General features: G+C 32.1%; 1 protein-coding gene across 2 annotated transcripts in view; it reads left to right on the top strand.

Moving 5' to 3' along the window:
• The first annotated feature begins 14414 nt into the window (after window positions 1-14414).
• The window catches only part of LOC150098746 (structural maintenance of chromosomes flexible hinge domain-containing protein 1-like), a 733568-nt gene continuing 723297 nt past the window's right edge, over window positions 14415-24685 (top strand). Inside the window, exons 1-2 of one of the 2 annotated variants that reach the window (XM_090405871.1) lie at window positions 14415-14974; window positions 24410-24488. In XM_090405871.1, coding sequence (XP_090261997.1) covers window positions 14855-14974; window positions 24410-24488 — 199 coding nt within the window. In that variant the 5' untranslated portion in view covers window positions 14415-14854. Of the gene's footprint in view, window positions 14975-24391; window positions 24489-24685 lie in introns of both variants that reach the window. The other variant, XM_090405872.1, reaches the window with a different exon arrangement.

Raw genomic sequence — 24685 nt, 5'->3', positions numbered from 1 at the left:
AAGTTACCGAAGAGCTAAAACAAAGAAAATTAAAAGATATGAAGCAAGAATAAACCAATATATACAAAACATACAATTTCGACAGAACCAAAGTCAGTTCTTTCAGTCTCTCCAGAGAAATACAAATACAAACCATCATTCACCAGGAAAAAAAGAAACACTCAAATTTTGGAAGTCAATCTGGGATAATTCTATTGAATATAACAAAGATGCCCCATGGATTATGGAAATAGAGTCAGAAATGAAACAAAAACAAATGCAAAATGTCATTATCACTAAATAAATGGTCAGTGCTTAAGCTAGAAAATTAAAAAACTGGAGTGCACCTGGCAAAGACGAACTACACGGATTTTGGTTAAAACATCTAACCAGTCTACATGATCGAATGGCAGAACAATTTAATTATTTGTTGCAGTCAGGCTCAGTGGAAGACTGGATGATATCTGGGCGCACTTTTTTCTTCATGAAAGATAAGGATAAGGATGCAGACTCAAGATTTTTAAAAAAGGCAATTTTTAAAAATCTAGAGAAACAAAAGACCAGATCCTTATTAATAAAATGATCCTCGGAAACTCAAAAAGACGAAAAACTAACTTAAACATGGCTTGGACATTTGATTCCCTCCCACACTCCTGAATCCTAAAATCACTAAAAATATTTGGAATTAGCAAAAACATATGTTCGTTTCTGGCTGTTGCTATGAAATCACGTAAAAATACTTTAGTAGTGAATATTGAACGAGTTTGAGATATCAGCATTAAACGTGGAATTTTCCAAGGTGATTCCTTGTTACCATTGCTCTTCAACATTTCTTTGATACCTTTGTCAATGATTCTGAAGAAAACAACACTTGGATATGAAATTCCTATCCTATCTGTTGTATTTGGATGACTTGAACTTATATGGAAAATCGGCCCAGCAAATAGACTCTTTATTGAACACAGTTCGTATTTTCAGTCAGGACATCAAAATGGAATTTGGTTTAGATAAATGCGCAATTTTATCTATTAAACGAGGAAAAATTAATAACACTAGCAGTTGTAATTTTGATCAAGAGAAATATATAAGAGCAATTTCAGCTGACGAAGACTATAAATACCTAGGAATATTAGAAGCCAATGATATTCTCCAAAGTTAAACAATAGGCACTCGAAAGTTAAACAATAGGCAGCATCAGAATACACCAAAAAAGAGTTAGAAATATTCTGAAAACAAAACTAAATGGATTAAACACAATTAGAGCAATGAATTCTTGGGCTATACCAGTGATCCGATACATAGCTGGCATAATAGATTGGATAAAAGAAAACCTGGACAAACTGGACCGCAAAACTAGAAAACTAATGCTGATGCATCATGCATTACATCCACGAAGTGATGTTGACCGGTTGTACCTACCGAGGAGAATAGGTGGACGGGATCTGCTACAAGTGAGACAGACTGTGGAAGAAGAAATTAGTTTAAGAAGTTACATCAACAATAGCTCTGAGCCAATGCTTCAAGCAATTACACAAGAGGGCCCTCTGAAAGCAACAGGAAACAAATCCGATTTCAAAAAGGAACAACAAACTAACCGATATGTGCGCTGGAAAAATAAACCCTTGCATGGCCAATTTCTTCGAGATACTGAGGACAAAATTGTCGTGAACAAGACGTTGTAATGGCTACAATACGGATACATTAAAAAAGAAACAGAAGGATTTATTCTAGCAGCTCAAGAACAGGCATTACAAACTAATGCAATCAAAGCAAAAATTTTGAACATCAATAATAACAGCAAATGCTGATTATGCGATTCAGAAAGATGAGACTGTAGAACATGTAATCAGTGCCTGCAGAAAAGAGCTGAAACTGACTATAAATACCGCCATGATCAAGTGGCCAAAATAATTCATTGGCATGTATGCAAAAAATATGGCTTTCCTACTTCTGGTGGCAGCATAAAATAAAGAATGTGTTGGAAAACGAAACAGCAAAAATTCTCTGGGACTTTAGAATACAAACTGATCGGCATTTGGAACACAAAGACCTGACATCAGAATTATCGAACATCGACAGGTTTGGATTATCGATATCGCAGTACCCAGTGATAACAACATTAACAACAAAGAACTGGAAAAAATTACTAAATATCGAGATCTTGCAATCGAAGTTGGCCGAATGTGGCTTAAACACACCAGAGTCATTCCAGTTGTTATCGGTGCACTTGGTGCAACTTCAAAGAAGCTGTCCAACTATTTACAGCAATTAAACATCAACGAAGTGACCCCATATGACCTAAAAAAAAAAAAAAACATTACTTGGAACAGTCCATATTTTACGACGCTACCTGACGGACTATTCTTGGATTCTTGGGTAGAATCTGAATTCTTCTGTATCACTAGTCAAATTTTTGTTTATATGATATGACTGTGTATCAATTATGCGAATAAAATACTTTACTACTACTACTACTACTTAATAATAATAATAATAATAAATTTCTTTGACAAGTTGAGAATTGATATCATTTATAACAATATTATTTTTTGTCTTTGATGATTTTAATAGTAATTGTTTGCAGTACATAAGTTTTCAGCTTCACTTGATGAGAAAAATTATCTGCAAAGATACATTAAATGAAGAAGGAAAAAATGACGCTTTTTATGCATTTTTCGCTATTTTCAAAGTGTATTAATGGATTTAATGCTTCAAATTTGGCAGGTTGTGTCGTTTTCAGTGCACCCGAATAAAAGTGGAGGATTGATGATATTCTTAATTTTTAAGACTTAATTCGAACACGTAGCGATTCGATTGAGAGCGAATATGCCTAATCATTCAGCCAACCAGGTTGGCAAAATGTTTATAACCCTTCAAAAGAGAGTAAAGTTTAAGATTAATTCTATATCTTCTTTCACGTCATTCTGAGATCTGTATTCAAGATTTTCTTGCAGTTGTTTTGTAAACAATAAAGTAATAAATAACATATTACAGAAAAAAAAAATTAAAAAATTAAACAACTGAGTTTTGTAGACAAGCATACCGACTAACGGCAGCACAGCAGTTACGCGTCATGGATAAAAAAAAACAGATGTTGCCAGGCATATGTTGTGAATATGGTTTGGTAGTGACGTTTTTAAAATGCTTAGATATAGATTCGCTTAAAATGTGTTTAGTGTGAGGGAGAGAGAGAAGTGTGTGTGTGTGGGGTTATTTTTCCTTGCCTTGGTGATATGATACATTACAAAGTGCCATCTATGTCTTGTTCAGGGTTACAGTACCGCCATCTATTGACGCTCTAAATAATTAATTATTATTTTGCTGAATGGCGGTATCAAGTCCTAAGCGCCAGGTCTGCTGTACTCAGATCATTGCTGCAAATAGGAATTTCTTACTCTAATAAAAATGTTATTTTGCAATCTTTTTTTTAACCAAAGTGATATGCTAAATATAAACACTCCACAACTGGAGAATGCTTATAGTCGTCAATTTTTTTAAAGATTTTTTTTAAATAAAAAACATTACTTTATTATTATTATTATTATTTACGGCATCTCCATGGAGTCGGGAGACTCATCGCGGAATTTAGTTTATAATTAATCCACTTCTAAACAATAATTAAAATGAAAATTAATAAATAAAAGCAAGTAAATTCTGTACCTTTTTGCTGCACTCCACAAGTGCAGAAAAGTAAAGGGCGCATATATATATATATTAGAATTCAATTAAGTATAGATATAGGTAGTAGCGGGGTGGACGGAAACGTACTGCTGGACCCCTGAAGTGTGGGCCTAAAATGTGAAGAGCATGTTATAAAGGGGGTAAAGACATTTCAGAAATGTTCTATAATCAATTTGTTTTCATAACTATTTGAATGCTTTACATACTTGCAGTGGCGTAGCTAGAGGGCGGCGTCCACCCTGGGGTGGCACTTGGAACCTTTTTGAACTTTTACAGTTCAAAGGAATTTTCCTCACGATTGCTGTAAGTGTGGCTAGTTGTGAGAGGAGTTTTTCTAAATAAAATTGATGAAGAATTACCTACATTACTATGAAATAGACTTCGCCAATGTCATCGATGATATTGCTAACAGAAAAGCAAGAAAAATAACATTTCAGAATTTAAGTTAAGATTTAAATCAAGTGGTCACTTACGCTTGGATACGCCGACAGTTCGTCGGCATGAAACGTTACAGATCGTAGTTTTCGATCTTAGTTTCGCTTACTGGCTGAAAAACAATAAGGGATTTTTATCCCCTTAACTTATCAACCTCGCCAGAAAAAAAAAAAAAAAATAGCCGTTTGGCTTTTCATCTTAGTTAAACATTTCAGAATGTTGAAATAAAGTTTTAGTTCAAAAATAAACATAGCATTTTAATTTATTTCTCTATACGTCGTTTTGACTTTTTGTAGTATTTTTGGTGTGCATTGAGAGGGGCGACAAACTCAGGGGCCGCCCCGAGAAGAATGCAAGCATTGCATGCTTGCATTCTTCCTCGAGAAAACAAATATCGGGTACAAATAACAAAATTACAAGAATAGGACGTGTGCAAGCGCCCTCTACTATATACATCAAAGAATTATTATGTCTTTAAAACAGAAATTTTCTGAACTCTAAAAACTAACGTATAGCGGCATACTTTCTTGAACCTAAAATCAAGAATATTAGGGAACGAATCCATTTTGAAATAAGATTAATTTAGGATTGAACATTTTACATTCATTACAATTCTAGTATTTGCCATACTTCATTGTGCCACTGCTATGAGTATTATTTGTACAAATGTTTGAAAACGTTTATTATGCATTGATATCTTCCAAATATAAGTAAAATAGTTATCTATTGATTTAGTTAATAGTACAATCTTTTTTTTTTTACTCTACTTCTTCAAATGTATATATCTGGGAGCTCATCCGATACTCACGAGAATGCTTTAGATTTATCCTGGCACCTCTCTCTCTTCAGATAAGTTTCTATTTAGGCGCATTTTCTCAAATTCTATTAGGAACTATTATCTTTGTTTGTCGTCCACTCTAGTATTTCAAAAGTCGATCTAAATGATGGGCGAGGACATGTCTGATAAGAGAGTTAAAGCTGGATTCACCACAGCTTGCTCATAGCTTCTGTGGTGGATAACGATACTTCCAGACCTATTTTATTTGTAAGTTAATTCAGGTAATATTGTATATTCAATAAATGTAATTATATAATATCAAAAATTAAATAAATTATTAAAAAATATATTTTATTTATTCTAAATTATTAAATCCTTACAAAGGATGAGGCCCATCGAAATTTTAATCCAATAATTTGTTATCTACATAACGAGGAAAACAAAGACTATTAGCAAATTCTTTAAATTCAGCAAAGTAATCAGCATTAACTTGCTGATATGTACCCTCAAGGAATGCACAGGATACTATGGTAGCACTACATCGTTTACATTATTAATAAAATTAAACATACATTATTAAAAATTTAAGAAAGTATCAGTGATTAAAAAGCATCATTAATTATTAAAATTAATTACAAAACACTAGTGTCAGACTAACGACCATTTATGTATTGAATTGATGAAAATAGGAATCTCTATGGAAGGCGACAGGAATTTGTTAAAAGGTGGTAGTCACGTTTTACTAATCACGTAATAGAATTTTTATTATCAATATGAGCTTGATAATAAAAGGGAGATGATAATCCTTCTATTTCTCATCCGTCCAAGACGAGTTGAGTATCCCGATTAGGGACTTGAAGCAATTTAATGCAGCCGGCTTGCCATTTCTCTGCATCCTTCTAAGGGTTGTCTTATGTCTATAGAACTGTGTGTTCACTGGGCCGGTTTACCTCTTCCGAGGGACGAGTTTCCGGGTGAAAAAAACCTTCACCGCCGTATGAGATCTAACTCACCATTTGATTGAAAAGACATAATAAAGATTCTTCACGTCGTAGAAGGATTTGAACCTAGATCTTTTCAACCAAAGGGCTTGTCTATACCAACTGAGCTCGGGAGGCTCGAGGGGATAATAAAAAAAAAAACACTGTTAATGAAAATGAATAATTTAGCTATTTGTTACGAAATTTGAGGTCTGGACAGATGCTATGTATTACAAAGGGTAAAGCATTTAGGTTTAAGACTGCTTAATATTCTGAGACCAGGATTCTGGTCATTGGATGTTGCTTTCATTTTAGTTTCTAATGACGTTATATTTTGAGATAAATTTGTTTTAGCAGCTTCATCAATTTATTTCTCCATTCCTATGATTGTTTGATTGAGCTCGGTTAGCTACCATTGTTCAGAATGGTTGAATATTGGGAACGATTATGAAATGGGGAGATTACATTAATAACTAGCAATGAGAGGATCACGGAATTAAAAAAATAAATAAATAAAAGAAGATTGAAAGAACTTAAGCAGTAAAATTATAATATATACCGAAAATGTAATGCTTATTGCTTATGATATCTAACCCCCCAATCCCCCGCCTTTTTTTTCCCTTTTTTTTTTAATATGAGGAAGTTTAGCCTCTGACAAGCTGTGTAGGACTCTTGGCACTAGGATCAGGACCATTATCGTGTAAATGCCGCTCCTAGGAAAGCACTATTTTCCTGCCCTTAAATTCAAGAAAATATGCAGAGTTAAAAAAAAAAAACAAAAAAAAAAACAGTGTTTTAAATGGTTGAAATGATTTTGTCGGTTTTTGCTGCCCTCTAACTTGCCGAACTTAGGCAGAGGCGTAGCTAGGGAGGGGCGGAGGGAGCGGTCCTGCCCGGGCGACACTGTGAACCTTTTTGAACTTTTGCAGTTAATTCTAAAATACAGTCTCGAGAACTCATTCCCAACTATTGTAATACTACTGCGAATATTTCTCACAATCGCTGTGAGTGTTGCTAGTTGTGAGAGGAGTTTTTCTAAATAAAATTGATTAAGAATTACTTACATTACTATGAAATAGAATTTGCCAATGTAATAGACTATTTTGCTAACAGAAAAGCAAGAAAAATAACATTTTAGAATGTTGAAATTAAAGTTTTACTTCAAAAATAAACATAGCATTTTAATTTATTTCCCTATACGTCGTTTCGACTTTTTGTAGTATTTTTGGTGTGTATTGAGAGGGGCGGTAAACTCAGGGACCGCTACGGGCGGCAAAATCTCTAGCTACACTACTGAACTTGGGCAATGCTTTACTTGCTTTAGTGGGCTGCGATGGTCCTGACTAGGATATTACCGAAACTGGAAACCTGTGAGAACTAACTGCAATATAAATATTCATTCTTATTTCAAGACCGAAAAGTGAATATTTGGCTCATAAACACGTTGCGTTACTTCATGATTGCAATGAGCGTTGCATCTATGAAAGATGTAAAACATAGGAAAAATGCTTTGCAAATTATTTCCTTATTGTCGCTAACAGAAAACGCTACTTATTTTCCTTATTTCTTTTTCATTTTGAAAACAAATGTTTGCATAAATAAGTACTATCAAACTACGCACTCGTTGTATGTCTTAAATCTATAGAAGAGCACTATTTCTTTGACTATAAGTGCTATTTTCCTTTCCCTTAAAATATAAACATGCATGTGGGTTCCTTAAGAAGTGAAACACATTACTAAAGTAATGAGTTAAAAGTATCAAGTTATGCGGAAACTCTATCTACGTGTTTTCTATTTAAAATGATCAATTCACAGCCGGCTTTAAGCGATTGAACCGATTGAGCCCTGCCCTGAAGCAAGAGATTTAAAATTTGATAATATTTCAGTGCTGATTCCCGATTATCTTAAATTAGGAGTTCCCATCGAAATGATCCCAAGGACTAGATCGGTTTATATAAACACGGAAATTTTCAAAGTTAATTATTATTTAGACAGTTGCGGATTAAGCCGGCTGGGCACCCCCTGTGGTAAAATTTACGGGGCCCCTAAAAAGTGTTTATATGTATATGTTACAAAGAGGACTAGGGCTTCACTATAACAAAAAAAATTTAAAAAAAAATAATATATATATATATATATATATAAACAATAAACACACATAATATGTGATTTAATATTTCCATTTCAAAACATTGCAATAAATTTTTCTTTATAATATCATAATGCATAAAATATATAAAAATTAAAATCACAACAAAATAATAAAATATTTTAAGAAAAAAGAAACAAATATATTTAAGATGGAGTAAAAGGTTAAATAATTTTTTTCCTCGAATTTTCTCTAGCAAATTCATCAATTATTTTGGAAGTATCGATATTATTTAATACTTCTTGTTACCTATACAACAGCGCCATACTGTTTGACCTTTCCTCTGCCATCGTACTGCTTAGGTAGTTTTTCGCCCTTTTTAAGGCAGAGAAAGATCTTTCTCCCAGATGGATTGGAAATAATCAAAAATCTTTTAAAATAATTTCTGCATTTGGAAAAATTGACGGTCAAGGCTTCTTTCTAGCTCGGGGCTTTTGGAGACCGGTAGGTCTGACATCCGCTTGATCCGCCTCTGTGTATAAATATAAATAAAATAAAATAAATGAAACTTTTAACTGTTATTTTTCTGATCACAGTATATGTTTTTATGTTTCTCTAAAATCAAATCATGATTGGTAAATAAAGACTTAGAAGGGTGGAAATATTGATATCATGCTTTATCTTTAATGTTTTTTTTTTCTTTTTTTTTTTTTTTTTTTTTTGAAGGAAGTCAGAAATTTCCATATCCCCTCTACAACTAAGCTGCTAATTAAATTATCCCAATCCCAACTGGTCTCTTATTATTTGAGTTGTTTTGAATTGAAGTCGCAATAACTAAGGCTGTGCGATTAGTGTATTATATTTGTTAATTGCATGTCCTCAATGAGTCTTTGGACTCCCTGGAGGGGTCACATAATCAGTGGCGGCTCGTGACTTGAAATCGTGGGGGTTCTGCAACTTTCGAAATATACATACTGTAAGTACAGTGTATACGTGTTTGCATAAAATATCAAAATTATGGTAAAAATTAAAGAAAAAAAATTAAACACGAAAAAATATCGTTTCTTATCGATAAAATTATACAGTTTGGTATAATTCAAAATTACTTATAAATAAAATCCATTCCTTTAAATTGTTATTAAAGGAATGGATTTAAAATTTTTGGACATTACAATTAAATCCTTTAATTGTAATGTCCAAATATTTAAAGAGACGGAGTAAACACGATAAGCACTACGTACACTCTACTATAGTACGTCCACAGATTCGAGACCCTTCGACACTTCTGCGCATGTCAACAGGAGGAGAATCCATTCCGATAATAGGGTAATCAGTCCGTATTGTGGGATGAGTTGTTTATTATTACACGTCGGAAAACTAACTTCTTTTTCATGATCATTGTAGTTAACTATGTTGCTTGTATAACAGTTGGAAAATTTTACCTATAAAGCACGTGATTTCGCGTGTTGGCGACCATTTCGTACGTCCTTCATTTCTTTCTCCCCTTCAGAATGAAAGGACTATTCTTGGCAAGACGCCAAGCAGAGATCTACAAACTGTGGGCGAACTATACTGGCGCAAACTGCACATTGCCGGCCTGGTTGGCCGAGTGGTTAGCGTATTCGCTCTCCAACCCAAAAGGCTGCGGGTTCGAATCCCGCCGTGGCCGTGGATGTTTGCGATTGTCTATGAAAGCACTAGTGGTGGTAGTCGGCGGTAGATGGTGTTGGTGTTAGATGAAGGTTGGTGGAGTAGTGAGATATGGAGTTGTAGAGTGATGAATGATGCCTTCCCTCGATGAGTCTTTGGACTCCCTGGAAGTGTGATATAATAAATAAATAATAATGCCAAACAACAGTGGAATTGCACGACGGACAGTGCCGCATTATGCTAATAGCTCGCATCTCACTATGACGTGCATATGCTTGCATGCATAGCAATATGACACTGTGGTAAACACAGTGCTGCTAGCGTCCTTCGCCCTCCTAAGTGCTAGAAGATGGATTTTTATTATTTTTTATATATAAAATAAATTCTCTTAATTATATAAAATACAATTCTCTTATTTTATATTTTATATAAAATAAGCGAATTGTATAGGATTGTTGATGATAAAATTAAATATTACAAGCAAACATAAATAAATTAATAAACATATTTATATATCGAGAAAAATTGGGGGCGCTGCAGTGCCTGTGCAAGAGCCGCCCCTGCACACAGGGCCGTTTCTACATTTTGAGGACCCTGTGCGAAATGGAAAAGTGGGCCCCTGAAAGTTAGTAAAGTTTATGGAAATTTTAAATGGAAGAATAGCTTGTTAATTAATTAATTAAATCAAATATGAAAAATGTTTATGCACATAAATAAACAAATATGCTCTTTAGCATCAATTTAAGTAAAAGGAAAAAATTAGTTAAAAAATAAATGTGTTTGCATGTACATGATATATTATTTTATTATGTAAGTACACATTATCATATAAATATGCCAGAACAATGATTTATTTAATAATATAAATAATAATATAAAAATATGAAAAAATTATCCATTTTTACTATAAAGAATGAAATATATGTGCAACAACTTATAAGATTTAAAAGAAATCTTAATATATTAAATTTTATTTAACCTAATGCGCTTATCAATAAAATCATTTATAATGCTATTAAAATTCTATTTTTTTTGCAATTTCTTGCTCTATAGATATTATTGCCAGGGACGACAAACGTCCTTGAGACATAGAAGATCGCAAATAGGTTTTTATTAATTTTAATTTGGAAAAAGACCTTTCTGCTGATGCGACCGTAACTGGACTGGTCAATAATATTTTAAATGTCGTAGTAATATTTGGATAAATATCCGAGAAATTATTTGCAATTATGAATTTTAAAATATTAATGGGTGCATAATAATAATAATAATAATAATAATAATAATAATAATAATAATAATAATAATCTTCTGGAACAATATTTCTATAAATAATTAATACATTGTAAAATTCAGATTCATCAATATCTGTATTTAATTTTTGATACAGCTGTTTGCAGCAAAATTTTAATTCATTTTCTGTCATTTTTCTTATTCATTTCATATCATAAAGAAATCCAAATGATTTTTGGTGAATTTCATACAATTCAAATATTTTTTTGACAGATTGTAGAGCAGTATCTAAAATTACAAAAAAGAAATTTATCCTAAAATTATCTTTGTTATCACCTATGTGTGATTCATCAGGCGTTTCATAATCAAAAAATACTTTTCTTCGACGTACTCGACTTTCTTTAAATTTAATTTAATATTTCTAATAGATATGACAGTTCTTTAGCAATCTCAAAACAGCTATCAAATCCTGATATTCCCTGCTCTTCAAATGCTGCACTAACTCTTTAATATGCTTAGTTGCTACGTCTATGGGAATTTTTGCATTTTGTAATACTTTACTTACTAAATTAACTTTTGACAAAAGCTCATACCAAATTACAAGGCTTAGTATAAACTCAAATGAATCTGTTTGTTCATATATTGAAACCACTTCTACCTTGATAGTATTATCTGATGCAGTGTGCAGTTTTAAATAATTCTTTTAGTGCATTTAAAAATTCTGGAATTTGAAAACGTACAGATCTAACTGATTCTATTCTACATTCCCATCTTGTATCACATAACGGTTTTGGAGTTAATTGTTTAACAAATTTCTTTAATATGTCCCAACGTGAAGTTGAAGCAGCAAATAATGTATATATTTTTTGTATAACATTAAAAAAATTTATTGCTATAACTGATGATTTTGCGACATCCCCTAAAATCAAATTTAAATTATGACAGGCGCAAGGAGTATAAAATGCCTTTTCGTTTTCATTTAAAATGTAAGCACGAACACTCCTTTCATATTCACTCCGTTATCATACCCTTGCCCTCTACAATCTGACAATTTAAGATTTAATTTATTCAAAAGTGATTTTATATTTTCATGTATACCTTTACCAGCAATGTCATTAGTTGTTAAAAACGTCAAAAAAGTGTTCACGAATTTCAATATTTGCTTCAAATATATGTAAAAATCTAAAAATTACTGAAATTTGCTCCTGATGACTAACATGAGGAGTGCAATCGATAATTATTGAATTGTACTTTGCCTGTTGTATCATATTTACAATATTTTGTTGAATTTTGGTTTCCATATCAACAATTAATTCATTTTGCACAATGGGTGATAGATACGAATTTTGTTTCTTACCATAATTTTTTTCCCCGAACATCGCATTAAATGATCTTTTAAAAGTGGATCAAATTCTGCAATTAATTCTGTGATTCCAAAAAAATTACCATTATGGGCTGTGTACAAAGCATTAAAATTACCTCTAAAAGCTAAATTATGTTCGGATAAATAAAGAATTGCTGCTACTATTCGTCTTAAAACATTTCTTAACCGTTCTGCTTCAAATTTTATGACATTTTGATTTGCCTGATCAATTGTATTGTGATTTTTTAAATTAGATTCCATTTGTGTCCATGAATACATGCATTTCATGTGCACTAGATTTCGTTCGTGCAACTTTAATCTTTCGCTTACATGTCGCCAGTCAGAAAAGCCATTATTAGATAAAAAAAATATATCATCAGAAGAAAATAATTTGCAACAAAAACAAAAATAGATTTGGAAAAGTTTGAATATACAAGCCGTTTTGCTTCTCTCCGTTTGCAATTGTCCTAACACAGTGAACTGTGGAAAAACACCTCTTGTTGTTATCTTTTGGAAAATCATTTTCAGTCGGAGGAGACGGTGGACCACGTTGTACGATTTGTGTTTTGGACACATTTTTGGATCATGTTGCTAGATCATCAATAGTTCACCTTCCTCTGGTGTCTCAGTTTTAGGATCTTAAATACTCATTGTTTGACCAAACGCGTCGTGTTCTCCGCTTCCTTTGAGTATTTCAGAACTGTCATTATTAATTAATGTTGAAGCCCAAGAACTGTTTGTAGTTATTTCAGAACTCCAGTTATCAACTAATATATCTGAACAAATATATGAGTTCAACTTCATAAATTTAAACAGTGAATTTCTTTGACGTTCCTCAGCTGCTTCTTTTTCTTGTTTTCGCTTTCGTTTTTCATGCCCACTTGGGTATTTTCTTCCATAATAATCTCTCTCACGACTAGTCATACTCTAGAATTAAATACGATAGATTTGATTATACAATAAGTTAATAAATTAAAACAAAATTACTTATAAATAAAATATAAGTAATTTTGATAAATAAAATATATCTAAAATAGATAATATTATAAAATAAATAAATGTAATATAGATTGAAAATTGCTATTGAAGAAAAATTCTGATGTCGGATAACCTAAAACCTGTTTACAAAATATATACTTTAAGATGTTTTGCAAGTAATGTCACATAAAAAATTGCAATTTTAAAGTACATTTTAAAAACACCTGTTTTATAATGCACTTTTCCCTATTTAACACTATGATGTACGATATTGTTATATATCTTAGAGTAGTTTCAAATACTACCGCTCTAGCGCTACAATCTTATTTCGCTTACTATAACAACAATAGTTGGTTGTAAAATTATATACATATATTTTTCTACATAATAATATTTTTTATATAATAATTACAATATTAATTTATGTAATAATTAAAAAATTAATTGATTTTCTTTTTTTAATTTTTTGAGCTTTGCGGGGCCCTGTGCCACCATTGCCTGTACATAATAATAATAATAACAATAATAATAATAATAATGTGTTATTTTGGTTGGCTTGTCTGTTTTGGGGTGATGAAAATCCTTAGTTAATGGAAAGAAAATCTGTGTTACCTCCATATTAGTTTGGCTAATTCACCTTCACATCTTGCTCTTGTCTGGATTCGAACATAGGTCTTCCAACTAAAGAGCGTTATTGATACTGGCCATATTATTTTATTCCGAGATTGTTTGTTTTGTATGACTGGTAATTTCACTCTAGTAGTGAATAGTGAATCGAGATTTGCTTGGCAGAGTGGGGGATTTTGGAATAAATAAATTTAATTGGAATCGGTGGGGGTAGATTTTTTTCCTTTCACCTGTAGTATATATATATACATACACTACAAACCAGTTTTAAAATAGTTTGGTATCTTTAATATATATATATATATATATATATATTAAACAGTCATTAAAACTTTTCATCATATATATATATATATATATATATATATATCTTCTATATTGAATATATCTATCTATCTTCTATATTGAATATTCTGCATTGTGTTCAGAGTTAGTGAGTTTTCAAATTACGATTTCATAATGAGAGAACTTATTTAATTTTTATTCAAAAACATCTAAACGTACTGACGAAGCTAATTTTATAGTTATGTGTTATCATTAAAACGTAGTCTTTGTTTGCGTCTATAAGTTCTGCTAACATCTGTCGAAGTACGTACTCCGTTATTTAACGCGGTACACGTTTTCAAGCTAGATTTTTCCATCTTATCAGTTATGGCTACATTCGTATTTTTGCCAGTATGGAATATCATAAGTGTTGGAATGTAGGCTTTCTTAACATAATCCAAAAATGAAACCGATAGCATTATTGGTGAAATAGTGTAAATTGCTGATGAAAAAAGTATACCTATTCACATTAGTCATACCCCAAGCTGATGATATCCCTGCAGGGTTCTGAGGGAATGATGTTACGAAGGAAGAATGAATTGAAGTGATCTCTGTTGCGTATTTTTGTAAGCATGTGAGCCATTTTTTATCCATCAAAATGGCTTTTAAGGAACTTATTTGATATCATGAGAATGTGAGGGATATATATAACAAGGTTTTTGAAGATATTAATTTTATAATATACGAATAAACTGAAAAAATCAAACGCCTGGCATCCGGGAAACACTATCAACAACATGGCGGCTCCGAGGCGCGAAGTTATTATTTACGATAGAAGGAGTGGGGATGCGCCTGAGAGAGTTATTGACATTACATGGATACAGAGGATTAATGCCTTTAGGGAAAATGTTATGCAGGTAATTTTATTATTTTTCGGCATTCCTGTAGTTGCAAGAATCATCAGTGAAAAGTATATGAAAGATAAATCTTGCAATTTTATTAGTAAGCGTCGTAGGTGGTAGTGATTAGTAGCCTTTCATGTATTATGTTGGTACTTGCATACCTTTAAGAGGAATGTTAAAACGAAGTCTTACATATTTTACTCACACTATACCGCCTTTTTTATCTTTTTTAAATCAGGTAGTAAAATATTGTAATGACATGAAGTAGATAGCCGAAAATGATATATTTAACATGGCAACTGGCAGTAAACGTTTTTTTTTTTTCTTTTTAATTTGCAAACACTTCTTCATTGAGGATGGTAGAATTGTCTGTTGATTTATAATTTTTCAGATTTTAAAATTTTGAATTAACTAATTAAATGAAAGCATGGCAAAAATGAGTTCTTAAAATTAGTTTTGAAAAATGCATTTCAGTATTAATACATAATCACAACAAAGTAGCTATTTATGGGATGATCATACTATAATTTATTTACTCTACTGGATAAAACCACAACCACAAATGAAACTTGCAATATATTGCAATGTTTTATGTAAACAATTCAATAGAAATATGTTTTATAATAGTATCTGGACAAATTATCACTCAGTACAGTGAAATGTGTTAACTAGATTACATAAATCGCATAGGTCGTTCAAATAATTTTACATCAATAATAAAAAAAGATACTGATATAAAAACAAAAAGTTGAGGTAGCTAAATGAATTACGTTTTTTTTTTTTTTTTGTCATTTTCAGATGGTAGTCTACCAAAGACAGAAATTTCTCTAAAGATTTAGTTTTTATTTGAGTGGTTATGATAAGAAAATTCATAGTTTATCAGAGGTTCAGATAGTTTGATAATATTCTCTGTATAACTTATTGTGAACAGATTAATATTTTTAAGGACTGACTTATATATGGAAGTCTAGACATTTTTTATTGGTGTCTATTCATATTTGAATAACTGTTTCACATTTTTGTTGCCTATCTGTTCATTCCTATTAAATTTAAAAAAAAAAAAAAGTTTCTTTTCCTAAATCAGAATGTGAGCATATTATATTTATTTCTTCATCCATTCTAGATAATAAAATTTCCATTTGAAGAAAATAAATTTTATTAGAACTTTAAGATTCATCAAGATATGTTTCATATTTTCACATTCCCTGTATTTCATAAAAGAACCATTTATTTTTCCCGTCTCCACACTCACATTAATTTAGTGTTTGAATTTATCTAATTGCTTTTTAGTAATTAAAATATTTATTCTTAATGAATTTTTTGCTTTTTGCAAATTTATATGTGTACACAGATATATATTCCTTCCAGAATTATTTTTCTTTTGACTACTTGCAGCATGAATGAATAGAAGTATGTTGATTTTTTTTTTTTTAGTATTATTACCAAAAATCTGAAAACTAACAAATAAATAATTGTAGTATTTTTTGATGTTCCCACATGGATTTACTGAATTAAATTGCTGTTGAATACAAGACTGTAAAGTATATGTGAATGTTAAGGAAATAAGCCATATTCTATCAGAGAATAGATTTACTAAAAAATCATGCATAGGCCAAGTTTTCATTTGGAGTCACAATTGAAACAATTTAATATTAGAAGGAAACTTTTAAAAAAATAATAAAAAAAAATATGCTTGTAATGTAAAACACTTTTAATAAAAACTTCTTCAATTTTTTTTTTTTTTTTTTTTGTGTGCCAGAGTTTAGATTCTGGAAATGGAGTGTTTTACTGTCAGCTTTATATAAAGGAGTCTTAAAAAACAACTAATATTTAAAATATTTTTCTTTGAAAGAATTGTGAATTAAAATATTCCTAAATCAGTTATTAATGTGGGACAGGAGGTGCTTGGAGTAATAGCAAGGATTCTGGAAGAAAAAATTAGGATGCTTATACCATTGACTGTATGAGTAAGAAGTCTTAAAGGAAAAAATGTTGCATTGGTAGTGTCCAAGAATTGTATTTTATTTCTTTCCATCCCTTAATAATGGTATATGCACTATGCTGAGAAACAGTGTACTAGGATGAAAATGCCATTGTTTTATCATTATATTTTATTTTCATTATAAGTCAGTAGCATACTAATTCTTCATCACCATGGAAAATCCTCTGTACACCACACATTATATAATGTATATATATACAGATACAAGTGTAATACCAAAATTTTAGAATTTTGACATTTATATTTTAATACATTATAACATTACACTTCTAAAAACATTATTCAACAAAATACCCTTTTATTCTGTGATCATCACAATCCATCTTTTATGGGCAATTGAATTCCTTTTCTTCACCCAGTTTCAGATTTCTCATTGTTGTGATATGGTGAAGCAGCATATGCACAGAACTGAACTGATTAGAACAAGTATAAATCAGGTGTTCGTGTATAGAGGCTTAAGTGCCGTGAAGACGTAATGTTGGAGGTTTAATGGATTTTTTACAACACTCAGAAAGGATTAAAAAGAATTTAATACTTCCTATATTTCGTCCTAGTCACTAGGACATCTACGGGGATTACAAAAATAACTAATGTAACATAACACAAATATCATACAATACTAAGCCCAACCACATGGGTGACACTAAAGTCCTATCTAGGTGGAGCGCCCTCTAAGGGTGGTTGTAGGTGGCCTGGAATATAAAGTAGGACATCTGGTGATGAGCGTTTCCCAATTCTACAAGCAGATAGAGCAGAATACAAATAGATACAGCAAATACAAACAGATAGAGCAGAATACAAAATCTACAAGCAGATAGAGGGAACTGCCATGGGTTCCCCCCCCCTCTCCCCCCTCTCCCCCCTTGCCAATTTCTATATGGAAGATTTTGAAAAATGAGCCATCGACTCAGCCCCACTCAAACCTTCTATCTGGCTAAGATATGTAGATGATGTGTTCTCTATTTGGCCTCATGGCCCAGACACATTTGACTCCTTCCTCAGTCATCTCAATAGCCTACATCCAAGAATCCAGTTTACTATGGAAAAGGAAAAGAACAATTGTTTACCCTTCCTAGACACCTTAGTCACACGCCTGCCTAATGATACACTTGCCTTCACTGTATACAGAAAACCCACACACACAGGCAGATGCATTCACAAACTCTCACACCACCACCCCTCTCAACAATATGGCATTATTAAAACTCTTACCAAGAGAGCCCACAATCTTTGTTCCAGTGGAACCGCCCTCACTATTGAGCTTAACTACATACACAACACTTTCCTCTCCAATGGCTACAGCAATCACAGTATCAAAAAATAATTAGTTCCTCTCCTATTCCCGGTCCTTCTTGTCAACAAGAATTTAAAAATGCCATCACCATACCCTACATCCGTGGCACATCCGAAAAAATAGCCAAGATTCTAAAAAAGTACAACCTACACACAGCATATAAACCCCACCGCAAACTTGCTACCCTTATCCGTTCTACAAAAGATCAGCTCCCTCCTCTCTCTCTGCCTGGTGTTTACAAAGTACCCTGTTCCTGTAAGCTGGTGTACTTTGGACAGACAGGCAGATCAGCATCCATCCGCTTAGAGGAACACAAGTCTTACATCTGTAAACACAACTATGGTCAATAATGGATTTAGTTTAATCCTTTATCCCAGTGAGAGCAAACAAAGTTTGCGCCTGAAAATATCTTCAGGACTAAATATATAGTGTTGTACTATCTTATCCAGTAAGTAGTGCAACACCAAGGCAACTCGTGGCAAAGGTGGAGCAAGCTACCAGGCACTTCTAACCCAGTATCTCCCATAATGCAAAAATACTGGATAAGATAGTACAACACTATATATTTAGTCCTGAAGATATTTTCAGGCGCAAACTTTGTTTGCTCTCACTGGGATAAAGGATTAAACTAAATCCATTATAGTCTAACCTAGTGATAAATAAATTTTCAACAACTATGGTCATTCGGCTTGGTTGACCATGTCGTGGACACCACCCACAGAGTATCATGGAAGAAAACCACCATGCTCCATCACAGCAAATTCAAGAAAGAGAGACTATTCTTAGAAGCAGCATCTCTTAGAAATCAACCAAATCTTAATAAATACAGTTGCATTAAGCTTCCAAAAATTTGGGAGACACTCATCACCAGATGTCCTACTTTATATTCCAGGCCACCTACAACCGCCCTTAGAGGGCGCTCCACCTAGATAGGACTTTAGTGTCACCCACATGGTTGGGCTTAGTATTGTATGATATTTGTGTTATGTTACATTAGTTATTTTTGTAATCCCCGTAGATGTCCTAGTGACTAGGACGAAATATAGGAAGTATTAAATTCTTTTTAATCCTTTCTGTGTGTTGTAAAAAATCCATTAAACCTCCAACATTATATAAATCAGGTGGCACTAAATTTGGTTTGTATGCTGGATGAATTAGATATATTTTACTCCTTGATTTCCTGAACTTTTAGCATTCTCCTTGTCTTATTAGAGGAGCACTAGCTTCGGATTGATTGGCACCAGGTAGCATTCACTCACAATAGTTGTTGAGATCATTGTAATTGTACATCTGTATGCACTCACTCAAAGTGGACTTTGCCATAAAAAATTCCAACAAACACATAATGCTTTGAAACTAACTTGTATTGAACCATTTGTTTTGTGTTTTAAGTTTTGTGAATTACACCTGCTTTTTCATAAGAATTGTTTGATGAAATTGTTCTCCTGAGAACTGATGACCAATTCTTTACAGCCCTGGTGTCCAACATCCACTAGCCACATGTGGTAAAAAAGGCCAAGAATTTGTGACAAATTGGTATTTCTATTGTTGCAATATCCGTTTGTAAATATATATAAAAATTAAAATGCAGCATATAAAATTAAAAATTCTTAATAAAAAATACTTAAGTAATTAACTTATTACTAATTACTTACAAAGTTAGAAAAATTAAATTATGAATATAATTTAATTTTTCTAACTTTGATATTCACCAATATAAAAAATTATCTCTTTATCGAAAAAGAAATTATTTGATTACTTTTTTTTTTTATAATGGGGCTCCTACCCATTAAAGGTTTTCATAAACCTACAGTATGTTTATACTGTGAGCATGCTAGGGATTTTTTCCCTAATTTTTTTGTATTCATTTAAGTTTTACGTATTTCCGAAATCCTGCTTTCGAATCAAACATTGAACTTTTTCAAGCCACTCCAGGCCTCCAATAATCAGGGTCTCACATTGGTCAATAATTTCATCTTCTATGGCAGGATTTGAATCCGAGACCTGGCTGGCAAAAACATTTATGCCTAAAACTATTGTGGCGAACATTATAAAATGGTTGGAGACCAGTGCTCTGCATAATTGGTCTCAATGAAGATAAGATCCCACAGTTTCTTTTGAAGTATCGAGTTTGGCCACTATTTATAAGTGCTTGGGCTGCTTTCTGTTGGATCTGTTTTTTTTTTTCAAAATATGTAATTTCTGTCAATCCAGAAATTTGTTATTAAAATAAATAGCAGTTATATATTTGCATACAACAAACCTCACAATAGAATAAAATAGAAGAAAATTTAATGGCCAATGCATTTGTTTTTACAAATTTATAATATTTCTTTGTGTTCTGTTACTAGAATGGATTCAAAAAGAATAGTTAAATTATCAAGAATCTAGAAACTAGATACAAAAAGACCAGTTGACAGACCAAAAAAAAAAAAAAAAATGATAGATTGCCAGCATTAAAGTATTGTAAACTCAACAAGCTGAAGTTTAAAGTGAAAAGAACTCATATCATAACTGGGCCAGGGATCAGGCAGCCTTTCTTGGGTCATATTTTAATGATTCCTCATCTTAGATAAGAAGCATTAAGATCTAAAAATATGACTGGTAGCCTTTTTTCCCTATATACAGCAACATGTGAAATGAATTAATTTTTATATGTAAAATGTGCCTTATGCAAGCATGAGGCACATTTTGGTAATTTGTAGACTTTTTCTTTCGAGAATATATTACTGTATGTCTTAACATTAAACAAACTAGGCTTTCTAACAGTTTCTGACAAACAGACTTCTATGCTTTAATCAGAACCATCTTCGGTCATTGCTTTGTTGATCCTATTTCTCAATCTCGTAAATTTTAATCTGTTGATTGACCAGGCTAGCAAAAAATTCCATCACTGTTGTTCGTCTGCTGGCATTCTAATATTTGATATAGTGATGGAAAGTATGGAATCTTAAGGTTTCTCCACCATCTTGGAAAATACATTATCTGAGGTCAGACAACTAGCTTTTTTTTTAAAAAATTTATTTATTTATTTATTTTTATTTTGTTGTTCTTAACCATGTGTTAGTTTAGAAAGTAAGGTCTTTATTTTCATATAAAAATATTAAATAGTATTAACAGTTTTTCCATTGATAAACTGTGCTTTGCCTTTACAGAACACTTTCAGTGGCCATTTCACATAACATTTTTATCAAGTATGTGGGCTTCTTGACAGATTTGCATCTCTGTAAATTACATTCTAAATTTGATTTAAAGACTATCTCCAGAGAAAGTTATCCCTTCAGATGTTCACTGCCAGAGCAGATGAGATATTGGCTTTTTTTTTTAGGTATTGACAGTCAAAAAGTAACTTGATTTTGTTATACTGCTATTTTCTTTGAGTGGTCACTGTAAGTTTTGTCTGACATATATCTATATTCTTCAGTTTATTTCATATAATCACTATTAATGAATATAGTGGATGTTTTCCTCGTATATGATTGTGAATACCCATGAACTCTAAATGCTGCAGTTTTTGTTAGCTTCTGTTTAAATTTGTCGTGTTAATTTTTAGTTGGGCGCTGCAAAACGTAGTGCTAGAATTGTGGTGGGATTGGGTGTATATTTTTAATATGTATATGTTAAAACTATTGTACGTTTGTATTTAAGAAAATATTATTATTAAGTGGGGATGGTGGAATTGCAAGCAGAGGATAAGCATGTGTGTATCTATTTCTTGATTTAACCACACACACACAGCAGATAAAGTAGCTACCATTCTGTCTGGTTGGCCAAGAAAAACAGCATACCCACTCTTCAATTTTAAAGTGGGATTCAAACTCTTTGCAAGTTTGAATCCCACTGTAAGCACGAATATTTGTCTTTAGATGGCAGTTGAATTTCATTGCCTAGTGTGACACCACTGCCCTGCTTATTGGAGTCCTGAAGTTGTTTGAGAAAAGTTCCTTTTTTTTTTTTGTCTCTAGAGCAGGTTTCTGGATTGTTAAATAAAAAATTAAATTAAATTAAAAGACATTATCCTGCTCACACTACTAACGTACTGTAGGTTTACAACTTTTTGTGGATGGAGGTCACATGAAAGAAAAAAAGAGAAAGATTGAGTAGTTCACAAAGAAATCATCGGGGATTATGCCTAGTGGGTGGAGGTCACATGAAAGAAAAAAAGAGAGAGATTGAGTAGTTCAAAGAAATCATTGGGGTTATGCCTAGTTGCTTGAATTTTAAAGTTGATCATAGAACAAATGGATGTTATACCTACCATGTGTTGTGATGGTAGGGTGTATTTGTAAAGGTGAATTGAATATTAGTTCAAGAAGAAATTAAAAGATGACTGGAGTATATGAGGTATGTCATGGAAAGAATATAACAGAGTTGTGATTGTCCAACCTTTCATAAAAGGTTGCTTGTCTGTCAGTCACTCCCTTTCATGGGGGGGGGGCGTTGATTGATGGACAGACACCAGAGAGTAGTATATGGTGGAGTGGAATCTAGGAGAATGATGGTGACTAGTGGAGTACTTCAAGGTCGGTACTAGGGCCACTACCCTTTAATTTGTATATCAGTGACATAAGGAAAGATTTTAGAGTGATATTCAATTGTTTGCTGATGATGTAAAACTGGGAAGAGCAATAGTTGATAAAGGTGATGTAGATATCCTGCAGGATGACTTAAATAAATTTTCATTGTGGGCAAAGGATTGTCGGTTTAATGTTGTAAAATGTAAGGTTGTACACTTTGGGTTTAAAAGGTTGCATATGGTGTATCATATTGATGGTATTGGATTGCACAAAATTCATTAACCCAAAGACTCAGAGGGATAATGATGGACCAAGAGTTGAAGTTCAGAGGGCATATTGCAAAAGTTGGTAAAATAGCTCAATGAATTACTTGGATGTTGAAAAACACGTTAACAGGTAAAGATAAGGAAATTATTATCCCTCTTTATAAAGCTATAAAGTCTCTGTGCAGTAGTCAGTCACATCTTGACTACTGCACACAGATTTGGTCACCTGGGTTTCTTGAGGACTAGGAGGTGGTCAAATGGATTCAGAGATGAGTGACCAAGATGGTGACAGGTCTGGAATATTCTCTACGAGGATAGGTTGAATATTTGTGGGTTACAAAGTTTGGTTGATAGGCAGAGGAGAGGGGGACATGATAGAAACATTTAAGATATTAAAGTAATTTTATTATATTGATGTAAGTAAAATTTTTCAAAATATGACAGATATAGAACTAGGGGCCATCTTTGGAAGTTGTGTAAGAGTGTGGTTAGTAAGAGTATGTGGACCAGATTTTTTGTGTGGAGAGTAGTGAGTGAGTGCAATGGATTGCCAGAATTGATTGTGAGTTCCCTGAATGTGAATGGATTCAAAGAAAGGTATGATGGAATTTCCATGTATGATGATTGATTTGGTCTCCCGCGATGAATCTCCGGACTCCATGGAGATGTCTTAAAATAATAATAATAATGAAAAAACATTATGCCAAAAGGTAAGAAAATGTTGAAATACTGAATTATTTTTGAAAGCTGTGTGGACTGTAAAAATTTCTTTTAGTATGTTTAGCAGTTAAAAAAAATATATTAATTGATTTTCATGCTTTTGATCATAATAGCAGCCATAGAAAAGTGCAAGTTCATGTTTTATTCATTGTAATTCATTCACTTATAAAGTATTATCCCAAACATAATTTATTATTATTCAATGACTTGTATTTATTTATGTTTTGGATAATATACGTTATAAGTGTTCCCCACTCCATTTTCATATTTTAATATGAAAAATCATCTCCCTGTGATTTGAATTATTTTAAATGTATACTACATTTATTTTCTTTACTTAATTAGAGACCCAGTTTTTTCTTAGTTATTTATTGCATTTCTCATTAATATATATATATATAAAACCTAATATAATAGATAAAATTTTTTGTATATAATTAAAATAACATTATTTAATATATAAAATAACATGTAAAATGACATTATTACTTAAATTATATAAATGCTTTTAAATTTATTAAAAAGTTTAATAAATATAATACATATTTCCTAGTGTATAGATAAATAATTTGCATTTCAGTCCCTTTTGTTTCATTGCAGTCACTTTTTTAAATATCATTAATTATATAGCAGCATGACAATATTTTATAGGAATTTGGAATTCGACCATGGGAAAATTTTGTTCTGTGTACAACAAATAGAGAAGAAATCAACTGCGATGATGCCCTTGGTAAGTGGAAATTGTTTGCATCCTGGAAAGAATATTTTACTGATAAATTAACAGCAATTGCATTCACATTTTCTTTTTAAAAGAAGGAGCAAAATGTTATTAGTGATATCTAAATTAAATGGTTAAGATATGTGTAACCACAAAGAAGATATCCATCAGTTGTGAGAGAGAGTTCTGTATATGAAAATAAATCACAG

Source organism: Typopeltis vanoorti, chromosome 15 (genome assembly GCF_054136105.1).
Source record: "Typopeltis vanoorti isolate ZY-2024b chromosome 15, IOZ_Tvanoo_1.0, whole genome shotgun sequence".
Lineage (NCBI taxonomy): Eukaryota > Metazoa > Arthropoda > Arachnida > Uropygi > Thelyphonidae > Typopeltis > Typopeltis vanoorti.
Note: the sequence above shows the minus strand (reverse complement) of the source record. Positions and strands in the feature narration are given on the sequence as shown.